We start from the raw sequence: 19,598 nt of genomic DNA, 5'->3' as shown, positions 1-19,598 counted from the left end.
GGAAACCCTTCTGCCTGCCTGTCTTCTCCCAAGAATTTTGGCTAGGTCCTGGCCTTTCTTACTCTGAACATGGACCCTCCCATCCCCCAGGTCGTTTGCAAAGCCCCCAAGGCAAGTGCAGACGGTCTGCGAGTGCATCCTCATCATCAAAGGCTACAAGGAGCTTAACTGGAAAACCGCCAAGGGCATGATGTCTGACCCCAACTTCCTGAGGTCCCTGATGGAGCTGGACTTTGACTCTATCACCCAGGGGCAAGTGAAGAACATCAAAGGCGAGTGGGAGCGGAGAGGGTCCAGGCGGGGCTGGGGCTGCTGCGTCACCAAAGCCCTGGAGGTAGAGCAGCCCGCTAGCTGTGCGCTGCCAATGGTGATGCAGGCAGGTGGAGCAGCCCGTGGGCTGTGCGCTGCCATTGGTGAGCAGGCTCAGAGGCAGCTGCAGGCTCCCCAGTAGCTCTGGCTCTCCCTGGCAGGGAAACAGGAACCTGACCCTGCCTCTGCCCTCTGTGCAGCTCAGCACTTTCCTTTTGTGCCTCTTGCCAATGTCATGCCTCTGTCCTAACCTGAGGACCAGGCAGAGGAAGGGCAGTGCCTTCTGCACTCAGCAGGATATGTCTCTAGCCAGAGAATGCCAAGTTCCCCACCAGGGGCCCTGCCAGGATTGGGGTCGGGGGATCTGGGAATATCCTCATGGTCACAGCTGTGCGCAGCCTTATCCCTGAAGGGGTTGGGGATGGCTTAGCTTGCGGAATGCCTGCCTAGAAGGCATGAAACCCTGGGTTTAAGCCCCAACACTGGGCAACACTAGCGTGGCAGTGGCCTCCTGCAATCCCGGCACCTACGGGGTGGAGCAGGACGGTCAGTAGTGAAGGACAAGAGCTCCACAGTGAGCTCAGGTCAGGCTGGACTAAGACACCCTGCCACAAGAATGGGAGAGAGGGAGGGAGGGGCTGGTGAGATGTCTTAGCAAGTAAAGATGCTTGCTCATAGTACCTGGTGACCTGAATTAGATCCCCACAAGCCAGGTAGAGTAGACAACTCACTTCTTCCACACAGTTGTCATCTGACTTCAATTCACAAGTGTGTGTTACACATACACACACACACACACGAGAGAGAGAGAGAGAGAGAGAGAGAGAGAGAGAGAAATTTTTGTAAAGAAAGCAGGAAGACCCTCTCGCTACTAAACGCCCTTTTACAGTTCCTTAAGTGAAATGCAGACCGTGAAATCCCTGCACCCAGATACCACTGGGTGGAACCCCACCTCTGTGACAATGCTGGGGTGATGGGAGGGACCCAAGAGCCACCATAGCTCAGCTGCTTGTCGGAGGACCCTGAGTGCTCCTGGTCCCTAGAGCTTGGACAGTGTCCAGGGGGGCCTCCAGGTCATGTGCGGTCATATGGACTCCCGGGGGGCAGGCGTTCTACCTGCACATCCACCTTAACGCCACGCTTGAGAAACTCGTGGCCCTCCCTCTGTCTATAGGCAGCTTGTCTCCAGTTTCCTCTACCCTGGGAAGGAGACTGACGTCACTGTGTTTGACCCCCAGGCCTCCTAAAGACTCTTAACACTACAATAGAAGAAATGGAGGCCGTGAGCAAGGCGGGGCTGGGAATGCTGAAGTTCGTGGAGGCAGTCATGGGATACTGTGATGTGTTCCGTGAGATCAAGCCCAAAAGAGAGAAGGTAAGCCAAGGCCCGACGGCCCTGGGTCTGCGCTGGCATCAGAGTGGACTCAGTCTCCACCTCTGGCCTCTGTGTGTATGCATGGGTCATTTACCTGCACATACTGTCACACACACACACACACACACACAGCCATGTGTCTTGATGTAGCAGAAGGTGGCCCCACTGTGTATAGAGACAAAGTGTGAACACCATCAGGAATGAACGCGGCTCTCGTTTTTAAACTCTTTTTTTACTTGGGGTTCCTTAAAGCCTCTCCCTTCCAACCCCCCAACCCTAGGCGGGAGAGAGAAGCCTAGTGGGGAAGGGGGCTCAGACCCTGTTACTTCTCCAGCTGTTTAGGGTCCATGGCTCCCCCTGGGGCTATACCAATCTCGCTCAATGGCAAACACAGCAGGCAGTCTCCTCCAAGCCGCTGCGCTGACACACTTCTCTGTGTCCACCACACTGTCCATCCCCGGTCACTCCAAACTGCTGCATGCCACACGCCAACCTCTCACGCCACACCTTCTCTTGCTGGCCTCTCATATCTGTGTCCCTCAGAGTCCTAAACCACGCCCCTCTCCAGGCAGCACAAGGCAGGCCATTACCAGCTTGCAAAGGCCATGTCCCACACGAGACAATAGCCCAACTAAAGGGCCACACTTGGGATTAAAACGAAAGCTTGCTTACATAATGTAACTGAGTTTACAAAGACAAACAAAGACAAAAAACTTCCATTACAGATGAGACCCTTTGCAGTCTTCATGTGGATGAGCAGTTTTCAAGCTGTGGGTGGAGACCTTTCACAGGGGTCCGTATCAGATATCCCGCATGTCAGATATTTACATTGTGATTCATAACAATAGCAAAGTTGCAGTCACTAAGTAGCAATGAGAAGAATCCTATGGTGGGGGGTCACGGCCACATGGGGAAATGCATTAAAGCGTTGCAGCATTGGGAAGCTGAGGCCCACTGCTGTAGGTGGGGATGGCCAGCCCTGTGCCATCCTCTGCTCGCTGCCCTCGCACAGGTGGCCAGGCTGGAGCGGAACTTCTACCTAAGCAAACGGGAGCTAGAACGGATCCAGAATGAGCTGGCAGCAATCCAGAAGGAGCTGGAGGCTTTGGGGGCCAAGTATGAGGCTGCCATCCTGGAAAAGCAGAAGCTGCAGGAGGAGGCAGAGATCATGGAGAGACGGCTGATCGCAGCGGACAAGCTCATCTCTGGTCTGGGGTCGGAAAACATCAGGTGCGAGGCACCGCCCACCTCACTCGGGAGTCACATATACAAACTCACCGCATGTTCCAAAGCCTTGAGGAAGTCTGAAGCCGGGTCCTTCAGTCACTGCCAGAAGGGAGCTGCTCACGGTGGCCTCCTGTCCCCGCAGGTGGCTGAATGACCTGGATGAGCTGATGCACCGACGGGTGAAGCTGCTGGGGGACTGTCTTCTCTGTGCAGCCTTCCTGAGCTACGAAGGTGCCTTCACCTGGGAGTTCCGAGACGAGATGGTCAACCAGGTGTGGCAGAATGACATCTTGGACCGAAACATCCCCCTGAGCCAGCCCTTCCGACTGGAGAATCTCCTCACAGACGATGTCGAGATCAGCAGGTATCACACTTGGCCGAGAGGGGTCTGGGCGGGTGGTGGGCCTCACCCAGGGGTGGGGCAGGCACGGGCTGCAGGCCTGGGAAGCACAGCCACGCCTGGCCAAGGTCATGGATTGTTCTAGAAGGCTGACCCCAGGACCTCTGCAGCCTTGGGCTCCCAACCTGGTGGGGAAAGCCCGTCTCGTCATGGCTGTCCCTCGCAGGTGGGGCTCCCAGGGCCTTCCCCCGGATGAGCTCTCGATTCAGAACGGCATCCTCACGACCCGGGCCAGCCGATTCCCGCTGTGCATCGACCCCCAGCAGCAGGCCCTCAACTGGATCAAAAGAAAAGAGGAGCGGAACAACCTGAGGGTGCGGGCCCCTCGCCCCACCCCTCACCCCACCTGAGGACCCCACCTCCTTCCTCCCCAACCCTCTGCTCAGGGGCTCAGGATGGAAGCACCTTCATGACAAAGACCATGTCTTCTGTCCTTATTCCTTTCTGCCCAGGAGAGGGCGTGGTGGCCCAGGGTGCTCCACTGTGTGTGTGTGTGGGGGGGGCTGGTGTGTGTAATATTCCTTTGTATGGACGGACCACATTTTGTTGCTCCATCATCAGTTGAAGAACAGGGTTGTTTCCACTTTATGGTGCTGCTGGGAACATCTATATAAACACTTCTTTTTTGTGCATGTTTATGGGATGGGGGGGTCATGCATGTGATGGTCAGAGGACAACTCTGTGGGATCAATTCTCTCCATCTACCATGGGAGTTCTAGGGACTGAACGCAGGCTTGCATGGCCTCTACCCACTGAGCCACCTCACCAGCCCTGTTGGGTCCACAGTCATGGTCCTCCAGGGCACACCCACCCAAGAGAGGGACTGTTTGGGCTCCAGCTTTTGCTGAGCTAAGCAATTAGCGGTCATCAGGGTTGCCCTGTACTCGCTTTTCTCCCTTTGTTCGGCTCTCCTAGTCACCTCTGGCTCCTCCACTTCCTGCAGTGTGCTCTCCCTGGAGTTCACTGTGGGCTCATTAGGTGGGGCGCATCCCAGCTCCTTCTCTGTCCTGCAGGTGGCCTCCTTCAATGACCCCGACTTCCTCAAGCAGCTGGAGATGTCCATCAAGTACGGGACCCCCTTCCTGTTCCATGACGTGGATGAGTACATCGACCCGGTGATTGATAGCGTCCTGGAGAAAAACATCAAGGTTTCTCAGGGCCGCCAGTTCATCGTCCTGGGGGATAAGGAGGTTGACTATGACTCCAACTTCCGGCTGTACCTCAACACCAAGCTGGCCAATCCCAGATACTCCCCGTCGGTGTTCGGGAAGGCCATGGTCATCAATTACACTGGTAAGAAGGCACAGATCTTGCTGCAGGCATCCAGAGCCCCACGATGAGACTGAGGCTCCCTGATCGCCTTGCCACCTGGTGGCGCTGGCTTTTCTCGGGAAGCTGTCTTTGCTGCTCAGCTCTTATTTTTTTTTTTTAATTAATTTTATTTATATATCTACTTATTATAATTTATTTACTTTGTATCCCCGCTGCAGCCCTCTCCCTCGTCTCCTCCCAGTCCCACCTGCCCACCCTCTTCTCCCTCTATGCCCTTCCCCTAGTCTCCTGATAGGGGAGGTCCTCCTCCCCTTCTATCTGACCCTAGCCTATCAGGTCTCATCAGGACTGGCTGCATCTTCTTCCTCTGTGGCCTGGCAAGGCTGCACCCCCCCACCCCCCCAGGGGGAGGTGATCAGAGAGCCTGACACTGAGTTCATGTCAGAGACAGCCCTTGTACCCCTTACGAGGGAATCCACTTGGAAACTGAGCACCCAAAGGGCTTCCTTTGAACTGGGGGGTAATGCTGCTCAGGTCTTAAAGTGTAGCCTCCCCTACTGCCAACAGGCTGGGGAGGTGAGCCTTCCAGGTGCCTGGGTATGCCTGGTGAGGGCCCTTTGTCCTCTCAGTCACTCTGAAGGGCCTGGAGGACCAACTGCTGAGTGTGCTGGTGGCCTATGAGAGGCGGGAGCTGGAGGAGCAGCGGGAGCACCTCATCCAAGAGACGAGTGAGAACAAGAACCTGCTGAAGGACCTGGAGGACTCGCTCCTTCGGGAGCTGGCCACATCCACGGGGAACATGCTGGACAATGTGGAGCTGGTGCACACCCTGGAAGAGACCAAGTCCAAGGCCACGGAGGTGGGTGCAGGCAGGAGGGGTCCTGTCACCCTCGCTTGGGCTAGCAGCTGGGAGAGGAGTGTCAGGCAGAGGCTTTGCCTGGCCTGTTGTCACCTCAGGGGCTGGAGAGATGGCTCCGCAACTAAGAGCACTGTCTACATTTCCGGAGGACCCGAGCTGGATTCCCAGCGCCTACAAGGCAGCCCGCAACCCTCCTTAGCTCCAGTTCCAGGGGACCCATGCACTCTTATGGCCTCCACAGGCCTCAGGCATGTGCACAGTGCATGTACATGCGCACAGGCAAAATACTCATGCCCATAAAACAAATCTTTTATTAAAAAAAAAAAAAGGAAGGGTCACCTCTATGGGGCTATGGTAGAGGCAGGTGGGAGCACTCTCATGCAGCTGGGCAACCTTCTCAAACTAAGAATCATGGGAAGCAGCCCTGCCTACCTTAAATAAAAAGGGAAGTTAGTTCAAAAGGCAGAGAGGTGCAGATGTGGCTTCAGGATCCGAAAATACCATATAGCTTCCCTATATCTCCACCTCGGTGCTGGGCCCGTGTCAGGTTGACTTCATCTTCTTCCCAAAAGAACAGATGTGCCTGATGCGCCCTCAAGTTATCCTACACTCTAACCTTTACCACCGCAGGCCTTCCAGGCTTCCATCGCGTCCCTCTTTCCATGGTAACGGCGGCCTCTCTGCAGGTGTCAGAGAAGCTGAAGCTGGCGGAGAAGACGGCCCTGGACATTGACAGGCTGCGGGATGGCTACCGGCCGGCAGCCAGGCGGGGTGCCATCCTGTTCTTCGTGCTGTCTGAGATGGCACTGGTCAACTCCATGTACCAGTACTCCCTCATTGCCTTCCTGGAGGTCTTCGGGCTGTCCCTGAAGAAGTCGCTGCCTGACTCCATCCTCATAAAGCGGCTAAAGAACATCATGGACACGTTGACCTTCAACATCTACAACTATGGCTGCACAGGCGAGCGAGGGGACGGGACGGGGGAAGCCCGGCTCAGAACACAGACACTGAGCCACCTGGTACCAGCTGCTCACCTCACGAAGCGGGTGCCTGGAGCACAGACCTCTGGGATTCACCCACCTCAAATACCCTCCAGAGGCCCACTCCAGGTGTGGAGGAGCATGCGGAGCCCCACTGGCCGAGCCTGGTCCCTCAGCAGCTCCTCCGTCCCTCCGTCCATTCCCCACCCTGACAGCCTTCCTGGCTGAGGATGTCTATTCTGGGCACTTCCTGTCACGGGGCCCCCAGAACATGTTATCCTCACAGCCAGCCTCTGCATTTACTATGTCTGAACTCCGCGTCTGGGCAGTAAAGTATGGGATTCATCTACTTTGGGGATGAATAGGTCGCACCCCAAGTCCTGTTTATTTCTCAGCCAGTGGGGTTTGGGTGGTTTCTGCTGTTTTGGCTGTCTAGCTAGTACAGCTGTCAGCATTTGCCCTCTCTCTCTCTCTCTGTCTGTCTTTGTCTCCTATGCGTGCGTGTGTGTGTGTGTGTGTGTGTGTGTGTGTGTGTGTGTGTGTGTATACAAATGTGCGCACACCTGCGTGTGTTTGTCCTGAGGTTGGAACTCTGAGCCTTGTGCATGCCAGGCCAGTGTTTTTCCCAACCTGACCATCTGCTTTTGATCTTGGATCCTTCTGTTCCCTGGAGTGGGGTTTCTGGGCTGCAAGCTGAGTCCCTGACTTTTGGAGGGACTACCCAACTGGTCTCCAAAAGGACCGCGCTGTTTTCTACTCTCCAAATGCACTGTTGGTTAAGAACATTTTGTTCTGGAACATTCTGAGTACAGATGGACTGTGGCCACCATCTGGCCAGTACCAGCTCTGGCACTGTGCACCGTCAGCTCCTTGCTCTGTATTGGACTCACCTGTAAGCACGGCAGCTTGAACCTCTTGAGAGGGTCACGTGCTTTTTGAACTACAGGGCACGGCAGTCACTTCTGGCTCTGGAAACTCCACGCTGCTACCCCAGCAACTCAGTTCTGCTGCTTTGTGGAGAAAGTGGCTCCTGCCCTGGTTGTATACCCTCCACTTACAAAACATGTGGCTCCTGTTGATGTCACTGTGCCAGCCGCACACAGGTGTCCATCACTACAGACGGCCCTTTTGCACCTGGATGGCCATGGCCATCAGGGCCAAAAAGGGTCAAGGGCAGCCACTTAGCAATTGAGGGACTTCATTTCATTTTCCTTGGACTTGAGCAAGCCAGGTGCAAGGGCCTGTTCTGAAGCATGGCCCCGGCCTCTGTCTCCCCACAGGGCTTTTTGAGAAGCATAAACTACTCTTCTCCTTCAACATGACCATCAAGATAGAGCAGGCAGATGGGAGGGTCCCCCAGGAGGAGCTAGACTTCTTCCTAAAAGGTAATGGGCTTGCTGGCTGTCACTCTCCTCCTGTCCACCAGCATCTGGGACTCGCGTGTCCAGGAGCAAACCCCCCCTCAGGCTTGGCTTCCATGTGTGGACAACCCATGGCTGGCATCCTCTTCTCCCTGTGATTAGGAAACATTTCTTTGGAGAAGAGCAAACGCAAGAAGCCATGTACCTGGCTGTCAGACCAGGGCTGGGAAGACATCATTCTCCTATCAGAGCTGTTTTCAGACATTTTCGGTCAGCTTCCTGATGACATTGAGAGCCATATCTCCACCTGGCAGGAGGTGAGTATGCGTGCTCCCTCCTCTCCTTCCCGAGACAGCGGTCATCTCCACACTGCACCCACAGCCTCCCCTTGCCAGGAAGACACTTCCTGGAGAAGCCATTCCATGTGGCCAGTGCCCTGGAGTCCCTGGATACACTTTTCTTCATCCGCTCCTGCTAGGCTGTGGGAGAAACAGCCACCCCTTTGCCCACCCGTCGGTCTACTATCCACTCATCTCTCCACCATCCACCATAATCTGCCATGCTCCATCCATCTAATTGTTGAACTGTCCATGGGTGAACTGATGATGAGTTGGTAATTCATCTATTACCCACCCATCCGTCAGTCCATCTATCTGTCCATCTACCCATCCGTTCACTCACCAGTCCACCTGGTCATCTATTTGTTCATCCATCAGGTGTTCATCAGTCTGTCCATCTATCAATCAGTCCATTCTTTAATCATCTGTCCATCACCAATCTATCCAATTGTTAATCTGTCCATCTATCCCCCTATCACCCATCCACCTGTCCATCCATTCATCCACCTGTCCATCTCTCTATCCATCCATTAATAGATCCATCCATACAACTGTTTTCTGTCCATCTGTCTGCTCATCTCTCCAGTACACACCCACTTGTCCATCTGTCCAACCATCTAATGTTCATCTATCTATCCAACCATTTATACATCCGTTCATCCAACTGTTCATCTGTCCATCCATCTGTCCATCTGTCCATCACACATCTACCTTCCCATCCATCCTTCCAAGAAATACTTCCTGGGTGTCTCCTGGATGCCATGTCCTTTCTGTGCCCCCGAACTCCACAATGATTGGTACTCAGCTCTTCTTGTTTTTCAGCTCATGGTCTCTGGTGTCAACAATGGCACCTGGATCTATAGTTCAGATTTCCCCCTCTCTTTGGTGGCTCTTGGCATCTTCACATGCAAATGGTGGCCTGTGCCATTTCTGGGCTGATACCACAGTCAGCGCTCTTTGCATCTTGCAGTGGTATGACCTGGACTCGCTAGAGCAGTTCCGGTTCCCCCTGAAGTATGATGAAAACATCACTGCTTTCCAGAAACTGCTTATTTTACGATGCTTCCGAGTGGACCGGGTGTACCGGGCCGTGACCGACTATGTAACCTTCACTATGGGAGAGAAGTGAGTGCCTCTACCTCAGACTCACAGGAGCAGGGCTGGCCTGCACTAAGGGACCCGGCCTGGTCTTGTGTGTGAGAAGGTAGTGTTCTGGACAAACACTCGGGCTGAAAGGGAAATTTAAAGTATTTTAGTATTTTACATTATCAATTTGTGCATGTGTGGGAGTACAGGTCCATGTGTATTTGAGTGCTTGTGTGTGTGTGTGTGTGTGTGCGTGTGTGTGTGTGCTTGTGTGTGCGTGCTCTGAGGTCAGAGCTCAACTTGGGTGTCATTCTTCAGATCAGTCCACTTTTTTTTTTAAGAAAAGGTCTCACCAGGATTAGCCTAGGCTGAGTCTCAAGGTGCCTTCTATCTCTGCCTCCTCAGTGCTGGGATTCCAAATGTGCATACCTGGCTTTTTATGTGGGTGCTGGGATTCAAATACAGGTCCTCGTGTGTGTGAGGCGAACACTTCACCAACTGAGCTGTTTTCCCGGCCCCATAATTTTAAGCAGCATATTTATTTAAAAGGCTATTTAAAATGTTGCCATTTCTTGTAAGCAGTGCGAAAATGTCATGAGACGGTTTACAGGCTCCTGTGGTGTTCAGTCTCCAAAAGCTTTCGATGGGTCTCTGCTCACAGTGCATCTCAGTTGGCAGCAGCCAGAGTTCAAATGCTCAATAACTGAGAGGGCCTGGTGGCTGCCAGAGATGACGTGGCTCTCGCCCTGAACCAGACAGAGAACTCAGCATCCTAAACTCTCATGCACCCTCGCGCCTTCACGGTCAGCAAGCTGCAAAACGAGGAACAGGGGCCAGGAGGGGCACAGTGCCAAACTGGAGGTTTGAGTCCTGTCCCCGGGACAGCTGCTCTGAGCTACCGGCAACTGATAATGGGTGGCAATGCGGACCCTGAGCGACCTTGGAAGAAACTAGAAATTCAGACTTGAGAAAAAAACATACAAAATATTCTAGATCTAAATTCCTTTCAAATAGGTCGTTACAAACGGAAAGCTCTCTTTCCTTCATTTTTGTGAGTTCTTTGAGAATTCAGCACAGCTCCTTCTGACCATGTTCACCTCCTCCTGCTCCTCCCGCATGCACCCCCTCCACACTCACCCATCTTTCTGTTGTCACTTTTCTTTTTCGAGACAGGGTTTTTCTGTGTGGCCTTGGCTGTCCTGGACTGGCTTTGTAGACCAGGCTGGCCTCGAACTCACAGAGAGCCGCCTGCCTCTGCCTCCCTGAGAGCTGGGATCACAGGTGTGCGCCACCATGCCCGGCATGTTTTCACTTTTTAAAAGCCCCATTTGTGCTGCTGGGATAATCTTGGATGTGCGGCCTTCCACTGTGGCATGGTGGCCTGCCACGCCCACAGCCTCGGGAGAAAATTGATGCTCCTTCTCCCAGCAGCGATCCATGGCTCATCGGGCAGGGGTGGGACTTCATGCCCGCTTCCCTGCCAGACCTGTGGATGGGCAGGTCGTATGGGTCCTAGGGGAACCCCCGGCTGGTACTCTGCCAAATGAAGCCAGCATTAAACCGACCCCTGCTGGTTCATTTCTGCGTCTGCATGGAAAGTTCTTTTGGCAGCTGATGGTGAGCAACACAGAAGTTCTGAGTTTTTAAAACTGTGAACTCTCCTCCTCTTTATGCCCCAGTGGCTGTGTCAGTCTGTTCGGTATCACCACATCCAAATACCTGATGCTGGGGGATGCAGAAACAGAAGAGGTTTATTTGGCTTAGGATTCTGGTGGGTCAGAATCACAGGCCGCCCACCTCACAGCCCGGCAAAGAAAAAGAGCCATATGCAGAAGAGGCCATACACGTCAGGAGCCTCACTTTACACTACCCGATCTTGTGAAAAGATCTTGTCCTGTGGGAAGTACGTTAATCCCTCTCCAGGGTGGTGCCTTGGGACCTGCTTCCAGCAGGCGAACCCAGCACCTCTTGATAGCATCATGTTGGGGTACGTGTGCTTACCACACGGTATGTCTGGGGGCGAACTGTATCCACATTACAGCATAACTAATTAGAAACCCAGAGAAAGGGGTGGTATGGGGCGGGCGAGCTGGTAGAGCTGTTGACGTCTGATTTCTGGGAACGTGTCTGAGGCCTGGGCACACAGAGGGTAGGTCAGAGCGTCCAGCTCAGTATCAACCCACTGAAAGCAGTATGTAGGGATCACGTGAGGCAGAGGGAGCTAGAGAGGCCCCTGCTACAGAGGCAGCCATCACCCAGGGTGTCAGATCTATGTGTGTCACAGGAGTCTCACAACGCCAGGGCAAATGTGCGACTGGCTACAGGAGGGCCATAGTTAGGAGAGCCACAGTGCTCGGGTAGGTAGGGAGGTAGCCTGGAGCCATCCTGCAGTGACTCTTCCTTTCTCATCTGCACTCTTCCTTTCTCCAGGTATGTGCAGCCCCCCATGATCAGCTTCGAGGCCATTTTTGAGCAGAGCACCCCCAATTCGCCCATTGTATTCATCCTGAGTCCTGGCTCTGACCCTGCCAGTGACCTCATGAAGCTGGCTGAGCGGAGCAGCTTCGGGGGCAATCGCCTCAAGTTTCTTGCAATGGGTCAAGGTCAAGAAAAGGTAGCTAGTGGGTTCTGTATAAGCTGTGTCCAGGAGAGCTCCCTGGGGGGGGGGAGCGGAAGTCAGGGTCACACCGTGTGACACGGGTGATAACTTGATTGTGGTCTTCCTGCCTCCTGGGACCACTGAACTCCGCTGTTTTCAAAACCCTCTGTCACCGTGGCCCCGTGTGGGTGAGCAGCCTTAGGCTCCTTGTGTGTGGCTCACGAACCCATTAGAGAGGCCAACATGGGAAGTTTAGGGTGGCCCTTCGGAGGCCGCATGCCCCATTCTGTGCCACCTGCCAGCTCAACACTCAGGGAAACTGGGGTCAGAGGGAGCCGGAGCCGGCTGCCAGTCCTGGCTTTGCTGTGAAGGGTCGGTGAAGCGCGGGGCACACCGCCACCAGAGCACAGGACAGGAACAGTGACTCCGGGCGGCCAGGCCTCCACAGGCAGAGCCCTCTTTCCAACCTCAAAACCACTGAGTGTCACACAGGCCTGAGGGCCTCCGGAGGCCAAGGCAGCACGGCAGGAGGAGCTGCTGTCTCCACAGTGCACTCAGGAAGGAGACCGTGCTCCGGGCCCTTCGGGTCAGAATTTCTATGGGCCAGTTCTGCTTCCTGGAGGGGTGGGCAGGGCTCTTGTGGGCCTGCTGGGATGCAGTCTGGGTATAGTTTGACTGTGTGAGGAAGTGAGGGATCCCGGGGCCGTGGAGGCTGAGGAGGCATGAGGGCTCATCTTCTAAGTCATGAGGTCACGGGCGGCAGGAAGGACGTCTCAGGATGGCATCCACCTTAGCTCCTTCGAGCCTGGCTCGAAGCATGCAGTTGGCCTGGCTCGGGCAGGCTAGTTCACACACACCCCCACCCCCGTCCACGCCCTCCCTAGCTGGCGCTGCAGCTGCTGGAGACCGCAGTCGCTCGCGGACAGTGGCTGATGTTGCAGAACTGCCATCTCCTTGTGAAGTGGCTGAAGGACCTGGAGAAGTCCCTGGAGAGGATCTCCAAGCCGCACCCCGACTTCCGCCTGTGGCTCACCACGGACCCCACCAAGGGCTTCCCCATTGGAATCCTGCAGAAGTCCTTAAAGGTCTGCCTTGGGGCATCGACACAGATGCGCCACAGCCCCGCTCCTGGTCACTGCGGTGGGGGACCCTCGGGGGAAGGGGAAGCCCCGTGCCCTCAGCATACTCTCTGGGAGAGGCTGTGGGACTTGGGTACGGATGTTGTCTGGGTCTCTTATCCAAGCTAGAGATGAGCTGTGGGAGCTGGGGCAGAGGGCGCCTGGGTCAGGACTGCCTCCTGCCCCTCTGCAGGTAGTCACGGAGCCGCCTAACGGGCTCAAATTGAACATGAGGGCGACGTATTTCAAGATCTCCCACGAAATGCTGGAACAGTGTCCGCACTCGGCCTTCAAGCCCCTGGTCTATGTGTTGGCCTTCTTCCACGCTGTGGTGCAGGAGAGGAGGAAGTTTGGCAAGATCGGCTGGAACGTGTCCTACGATTTCAATGAGTCCGACTTCCAGGTGAGCGTGGCGACATGGGGCCAGCTGGTGCATGCGTGCCGAGCCTGCTGGTCGCCGCACCTGCCTGCCGAGCACCAACGGCGAGCAGGCTGCGGGCTGGGACCGGCTGTTAACTGCAGCTGTTTCCTCCGGAAGGTCTGCATGGAAATCCTAAACACGTACCTAACGAAAGCCTTCCAGCAGCATGACCCGCGCATCCCGTGGGGCAGCCTCAAGTACCTGATCGGAGAGGTAGTGGGGCCCGGGTGCCTCCTGAGGCTGGGGGCCGGGACTGAGATCCCCATCTTCTGAGCCCTTGGGACAGACTCCATCCCCAGGGAGGTGGTCTGGTGAAACCAGGGCCCCGGGGCTGCTGCTGGTCTTCCTGTGGGCCAGCTTGCCAACGCGCTGAGCACATCCAGGGAACCTTGTGGTGCTCTTGGAGCATGGGTACCAGAGCTCTGCGTGTGTCTGATCCATTTGGGGATCTTCCCTGTTGCATGCGGGCCCCCTCTGGGCTGCATTGCACTTTGGCTCTGTTCTCAGGGAGTCTCGGACCACAGCAGGATTTTATTTAACCCCCTTTCTTGTCTGCCTGGCCCAGAAGGTTATTGGAGCCGAGCTGGGCAGTGGTGGGAGCCGGAGCTGCAGGTACATGTGGGGTCATGGGTGCCTGCTGGCTCTCTCTTACCCACTCTGATCTCAGGTCATGTACGGAGGGCGGGCCATTGACAGCTTCGACCGGCGCATCCTTACCACATACATGGACGAGTACCTGGGAGACTTCATTTTCGATACTTTTCAGCCATTCCACTTCTTCCGGAACAAGGAAGTGGACTATAAAATCCCCATTGGTGATGTGAAAGATAAATTTGTCGGTGAGCTGTCCCAGGGCGAAGGAAGGTCTTTGAAAGATTACAGGTTTCATCTGCTTGAGCTCTTTGCCACCTTTCTCCTAATGGGACTCCTGCGCTGGTCAAGCCAGGCTATCCCCTGGGCTCCACCTCCCCTCAGAGCTGCCCCTTAGCTGAGGTTACCCGTCCTGGAGCCTCACCTGAAGGGCAGGTGGCTCCGGGAAGTCATGTACGTGAGAGACACAGTACGGGGGGAGGGGAGTGGGGGGAACGGGCAAGGCAGAGTAGGCCTTCCTTCTGAAACACATCAGCAGTGGAATTTCTTTTGTTCCTGGGCACTGGGCAGTGGCTGTCCTCAGGAGCACCCCGCATCCAGCTTCCTCTCTGTGATTCCAGAGGCCATTGAGGCCCTCCCGCTCGCCAACACGCCAGAAGTGTTCGGCCTCCACTCCAACGCTGAGATTGGCTATTACACAAAGGCGGCTCGGGACATGTGGCACCACCTATTGGAGCTGCAGCCACAGACAGGTAGAGCTGCCGGGGGAGCACATTCGCTTGGCTGCGGGGGCAGGGTTCTCTCGGAGGGTGCAGGGAGCATTGTTTCAAGAACAAGGAGGCTTGCAGCGTCCCATCTTCCATGTTGCCAGCCTCGAAGTCCCTTCAAGTGCCTCCCTTCCAGGGGAATCCAGCAGCGGCATCAGCCGAGACGACTACATCGGCCAGGTGGCCAAGGACATCGAGAACAAGATGCCCAAGGTCTTCGACCTGGACCAGGTCCGGAAGCACCTGGGCCTGAACATCTCGCCCACCTCGGTGGTCCTGCTGCAGGAGCTGGGACGCTTCAACAAGCTCGCCATCCGCATGAGCAGGTCCCTGGCTGAGCTCCAGAGGGTGAGAGCGACCCTCCGGGCATGGCACTGCCTCTCGGGGGGGGGGGAGCCCCAGCCCTCCACGGTCCCGCTGAGGACTCTTCCATTCTGCCAACAGGCCTTGGCCGGGGAAGTCGGAATGAGTAATGAGCTGGATGACGTAGCCAGGTCTCTCTTCCTCGGGCAAATCCCCAACATCTGGAGGAAGCTTGCCCCCGACACCCTGAAGACCCTCGGAAACTGGATGGTTTACTTCCTGCGACGGTTCAACCAGTACACTATGTGGGTGAGTGCTGGGCTGCTGGGGCTGTCTCTGGCCCCATGTGCACCCGGCTTGCCGGGGTCGGCCCCTGTGCCTGTGGATCAGGCATGCAGGGGACAGCCTCAGCGGCGCACAGAGAGCGCTGCGGTCACTGTCCGTGAATGCAGTCCGCATCGCATGCCTAGAATACAACGTCCACTTGATTTACATAGTTACGGTTGAGATAGCCTCTAACTCTGTAGCCCAGGCTGTCTTTGAACTGGTAACGATCCTCCTGCCTCAGCCTCCCAAGAGTTGGGATGACAGGTGTGAGCTGAAGTTTTGTCTGTGGGTTTTCTAGAAAGTTGAAGGCATAACAATTGGGAGTGACATCTGTTCTCTTCAAATCTGTGTGGTCTTTTGAGTTTTGGGCCTTTGCTCACTGATGGAGCATCTGACTGTTCGCCCTGAATTTCTTTAATGAAGGTGAAGCAGAGGGCATAAAGACATTCTGTAGTTCCTGTGAACTGTCTTTCACGTCTTTTTCCTTTTGATGGAATACTCCATCTTTTAACGCTAATTTTAAAAATGTATGAAATGTGTGCATATGTGTGTGTGAATGCATGAAGGTTTGTATGTGGAGGTCAGAGGACAACTTTTGGGATTCAGACCTTGCTTTCTGCCTTATTTCAGCAGGCTAGCTAGTCTGTGAGCTTCTGGCCATCCTCCTGTCTCCCATCTCACTGTGGGGGGCACTGGAACTGCAGTTGGGTGTCAGCACACCAGCTGTACATAGCTTCCAGGGATCCAAACCCAGGTCTTCAGGCTTGTGTAGCAGGTGCTTTATCCACTGAACCACGTCCCCAGCCCTTTTCAGGGTATTATTATTATTTATTCTATGTACATTAGTGTTTTGACTGCATCTTTGTCTCTGTGAAGGTGTCAGATCCCTTGGAACAGGAGTTATAGAGTTGTGAGCTGCCATGAGGGTGCTGGGAGTCAAACCCGGCTCCTCTGGAAGAGTAGCCAGTGCTCCCAACCACTGAGCCATCTCTCCAGCCCCCCTTTTCATTGGTTCTTAAGAGCTCTTTGTGTATGAGAGAAAGTAACCCTTGGATTGCTGGTGGTGCACAGGTTCCTCCCTGCTGGGAGCCATTCACTTAGGTGATGGAGGTGGAGGTGGAGGAGGTGGAGGAGGTGGAGGAGGTGGAGGTGGAGGTGGAGGAGGTGGAGGAGGAGGTGGAGGAGGTGGAGGAGGTGGAGGAGGTGGAGGAGGAGGTGGAGGAGGTGGAGGTGGAGGTGGAGGAGGTGGAGGAGGTGGAGGAGGTGGTGGAGGTGGAGGTGGAGGATGTGGAGGAGGTGGAAGAGGAGAAGGTGGAGATGGAGGAGGTGGAGGTGGAGGAGGTGGAGGAGGAGGAGGAGGAGGTGGAGGAGGTGGAGGAGGTGGAGGAGGAGGAGGTGGAGGAGGTGGAGGAGGAGGAGGAGGTGGAGATGGAGGAGGTGGAGGTGGAGGAGGTGGAGGAGGAGGAGGAGGAGGTGGAGGAGGTGGAGGAGGTGGAGGAGGAGGAGGTGGAGGAGGTGGAGGAGGAGGAGGAGGTGGAGATGGAGGAGGTGGAGGTGGAGGAGGTGGAGGTGGTGTGTGTGTGCAGTCTTTACTTCGGTGGCGTCAAGTGGCGTCTCCACTTGAGAGAACAGTGGAAGGTTTGACCTGGTACTTCTGTGGTGTGTGTATCTGACTGCATGCAGGTGTGTCACGTGTGTGCAGAAGCCAGATGTTGACCTTGAGTGTCATTCGTCATGAGCCATGATTTTGTTTGCTGAGACTGAGTTCACATTAGGACCTGGGCCTCAGTGATTTGGCTGGCTGGGGAGTCCAGAGATCTGTCTGCACTGCCTGGGTGCTGGGTTATAAGCATGTGCCACCACAGCTGATGTTTGTAACGTGGGCTCAGAGCCCACTGAGGCTCGAATTCAGGCCCCCCGTTTGTGTGGTAAGCACTTTAATGACAGGTGTCTCCCTAAATTGTTGGTCCACCTGGAGTTTGCTGGTCAGCCTCTTTCCCCGTGGGCAGCTAACTGACCTAATACCAGCTGTGATGCCCTGGGAAAGCAGGTCTTTTATCAGCTCTGAACTTGGCGTCACAGCCCAGGCTCCTCCTCCTTGCCCACCTTCCCTACCAGGTCACGGAGAGTGAGCCCAGTGTGATGTGGCTCTCAGGGCTGCACATCCCAGAGTCCTACCTCACTGCCCTGGTACAGGCCACGTGCCGGAGGAACGGCTGGCCACTGGACCGGTCCACCCTCTTCACACAAGTGACCAAGTTCCAGGATGCCGATGAAGTCAATGAGCGTGCGGGGCAAGGTACAGTAAGGGTCAAGTTCCTGGCTCTCCATTTGGACTTCCCTCCAGAGCCATTCCCAGCTTAAAGGGACCAGTACTGTGAGGATCAGGCCCTGCGTAAGTGGAGCTGCTGCCTACAGTGCTATTTGTGGTATCTCCGAAAGCAATTTCTCACTGGGCACCAGCAGTCACAGGATGGATGGCAGGAAGGCCCTACCATGTTTGAACCCTGCTAGCTTGTGGCAGGTGGGCTCTTGGGTCAATGAGTTTTCAAAGAGAACACTGGATGGCTTCCCTGTAAACCCCCGAGGGGCAGGAATGGAGGAGCCAGAGAGCACACAGGCTAGCTGGCCCAGAGCCTGTCAGGGGTGGTTAACCTTTTGACACTGTGACTTGACACTGTCAACTACAAAGTTCCCATTTGAGAACTGCACCATCTGTTTAATAATCACGAAAACAACCAAAACCAAAACCAAAACACCGTTCGTGCCATTTTAAGTAGGTGTGCAGTCATCCCTATCCTGTGCTCATGGGTCATGGCGTGCTGGCGTCAGCCCCTCCAGCAGCACTGTGTGTGCATGCACACACTACCTCCCTGGCCAGATGCCAAAGCCAGAGCCCACTCAACTACAGAGAACAAAAACCCCTTTATGCTTGTTTGAGGAGAGTGGACCAATGGGCAAATCTCAGGGATCCCCAGATGGGGTGTCACTGGTGAGCATCCGGCCGCCATTGTAAGGGAAGGTGGACAGTTTTTGTCTTTGGTCAGAATGCTGAATTCTAGACCACCAGGGAGGGTCAATGTTCTTGCCTTTGGGGTCTCTGCATGCCAGAGATCACACTCCTCTTGGACTTCCCTTTTTGGCTCAGAGGATGCTGGGATTACTATGTGCTAGCTCTGAGCTGTGTGCCCTGGAGCTGGAGTCCAGGGAGAGAGGTGCCCCCTGGGACCCACTTCCTTGGAGTCCTGTGTCTTCTGTCTAGCTATCCTTTTACACGGGGAAGTGGGGGCAGGGTTGAGTTCTGGAGGGAGGGTGGGAGGCTGCCCCTCAGTGGTATTTGTACTTTTACTCTGCATGCCTTTTCACCCCCAGGGTGCTTTGTCTCTGGCCTCTACCTGGAGGGTGCTGACTGGGACATAGAGAAAGGGTGTCTTATCAAGAGCAAGCCCAAGGTGCTGGTTGTGGACTTGCCCATCCTCAAGATCATCCCCATTGAAGCTCATCGCCTGAAGCTACAGGTGACAGTTAACTCCCTGGCCTCACGGTGCCTTCCCTCCTCTTGGGGTAGGCTAGGGAAGCCTCGGAGGATGATTCAAGTGATGGAGCCAGGTCAGGGGAAAGCTCTGGTCTACACACATGTGGGTGTCCATCAAGCTCAGAGCCTGTGGTAGAGGGCCAGGGACAACACCCTTAGGAAATTCTGGACATACTATTCGAGTCAGAAAGTGCCTTCTACTGTGGCTGGCGGGGTCCATCTCTGATGAGTTGAGGACTTGGCGGTCCTTGGCCAGCCAAGGACCATGGCAATCAGATGTAAGCCTCAGGCTCCCCCTCCATCCCCCTCCCCCCCAGTAAGGAGCCTCCAACCCTGAGGGTATCAGCAGCCTCTCCCTTGCAGAACACGTTCCGGACCCCCGTCTACACCACCTCCATGAGGAGAAATGCCATGGGAGTCGGCTTAGTGTTCGAAGCTGACCTCTACACCACGAAGCACATCTCCCACTGGGTGCTACAGGGGGTGTGCCTCACCCTGAACTCAGATTGACACCAGCATGTGGAGGGACTTCATGGCGCTGCCGTGTCTGTGGCAGTGCTTTGTAATGGGAGACTGAGGTCACTTCAGGGGGCTCCCACAGTGGCCAGGTAGGGTGCTGGTGGGAGGTGTCTGTTGCCGAGTTTTCCTTGCATTGGAAATCAGTTATCTAAATGTACTTTTCCATTAAATGAACCTAGTTTGGTTGGCAGTGGTTTGTGTTTGGATGCAT

The 19,598-nt window shown here is 55.1% G+C and overlaps 1 protein-coding gene across 1 annotated transcript in view; it reads left to right on the top strand.

The window, feature by feature from the left end:
- Dnah10 (dynein axonemal heavy chain 10) overlaps positions 1–19,577 on the top strand; it is a 106,906-nt gene extending 87,329 nt beyond the window's left edge. The window contains exons 56-77 of the mRNA XM_060382339.1: positions 91–272; positions 1,548–1,684; positions 2,697–2,914; positions 3,054–3,275; positions 3,478–3,625; positions 4,325–4,604; positions 5,213–5,442; positions 6,129–6,402; positions 7,703–7,807; positions 7,946–8,100; positions 9,092–9,246; positions 11,638–11,821; positions 12,691–12,891; positions 13,118–13,327; positions 13,463–13,558; positions 14,013–14,184; positions 14,557–14,688; positions 14,840–15,051; positions 15,148–15,315; positions 17,452–17,632; positions 18,706–18,851; positions 19,232–19,577. Of these exons, the coding sequence (XP_060238322.1) occupies positions 91–272; positions 1,548–1,684; positions 2,697–2,914; positions 3,054–3,275; positions 3,478–3,625; positions 4,325–4,604; positions 5,213–5,442; positions 6,129–6,402; positions 7,703–7,807; positions 7,946–8,100; positions 9,092–9,246; positions 11,638–11,821; positions 12,691–12,891; positions 13,118–13,327; positions 13,463–13,558; positions 14,013–14,184; positions 14,557–14,688; positions 14,840–15,051; positions 15,148–15,315; positions 17,452–17,632; positions 18,706–18,851; positions 19,232–19,378 (3,955 nt within the window). The 3' untranslated portion in view covers positions 19,379–19,577. The remainder of the gene's footprint in view (positions 1–90; positions 273–1,547; positions 1,685–2,696; positions 2,915–3,053; positions 3,276–3,477; positions 3,626–4,324; positions 4,605–5,212; positions 5,443–6,128; positions 6,403–7,702; positions 7,808–7,945; positions 8,101–9,091; positions 9,247–11,637; positions 11,822–12,690; positions 12,892–13,117; positions 13,328–13,462; positions 13,559–14,012; positions 14,185–14,556; positions 14,689–14,839; positions 15,052–15,147; positions 15,316–17,451; positions 17,633–18,705; positions 18,852–19,231) is intronic.
- The last annotated feature ends 21 nt before the right edge of the window (positions 19,578–19,598 follow it).

Source organism: Meriones unguiculatus, chromosome 4 (assembly GCF_030254825.1).
Source record: "Meriones unguiculatus strain TT.TT164.6M chromosome 4, Bangor_MerUng_6.1, whole genome shotgun sequence".
In the NCBI taxonomy this organism is placed as follows: Eukaryota; Metazoa; Chordata; class Mammalia; order Rodentia; family Muridae; genus Meriones; species Meriones unguiculatus.
This window is presented reverse-complemented; position numbering and strand designations above follow the sequence as displayed.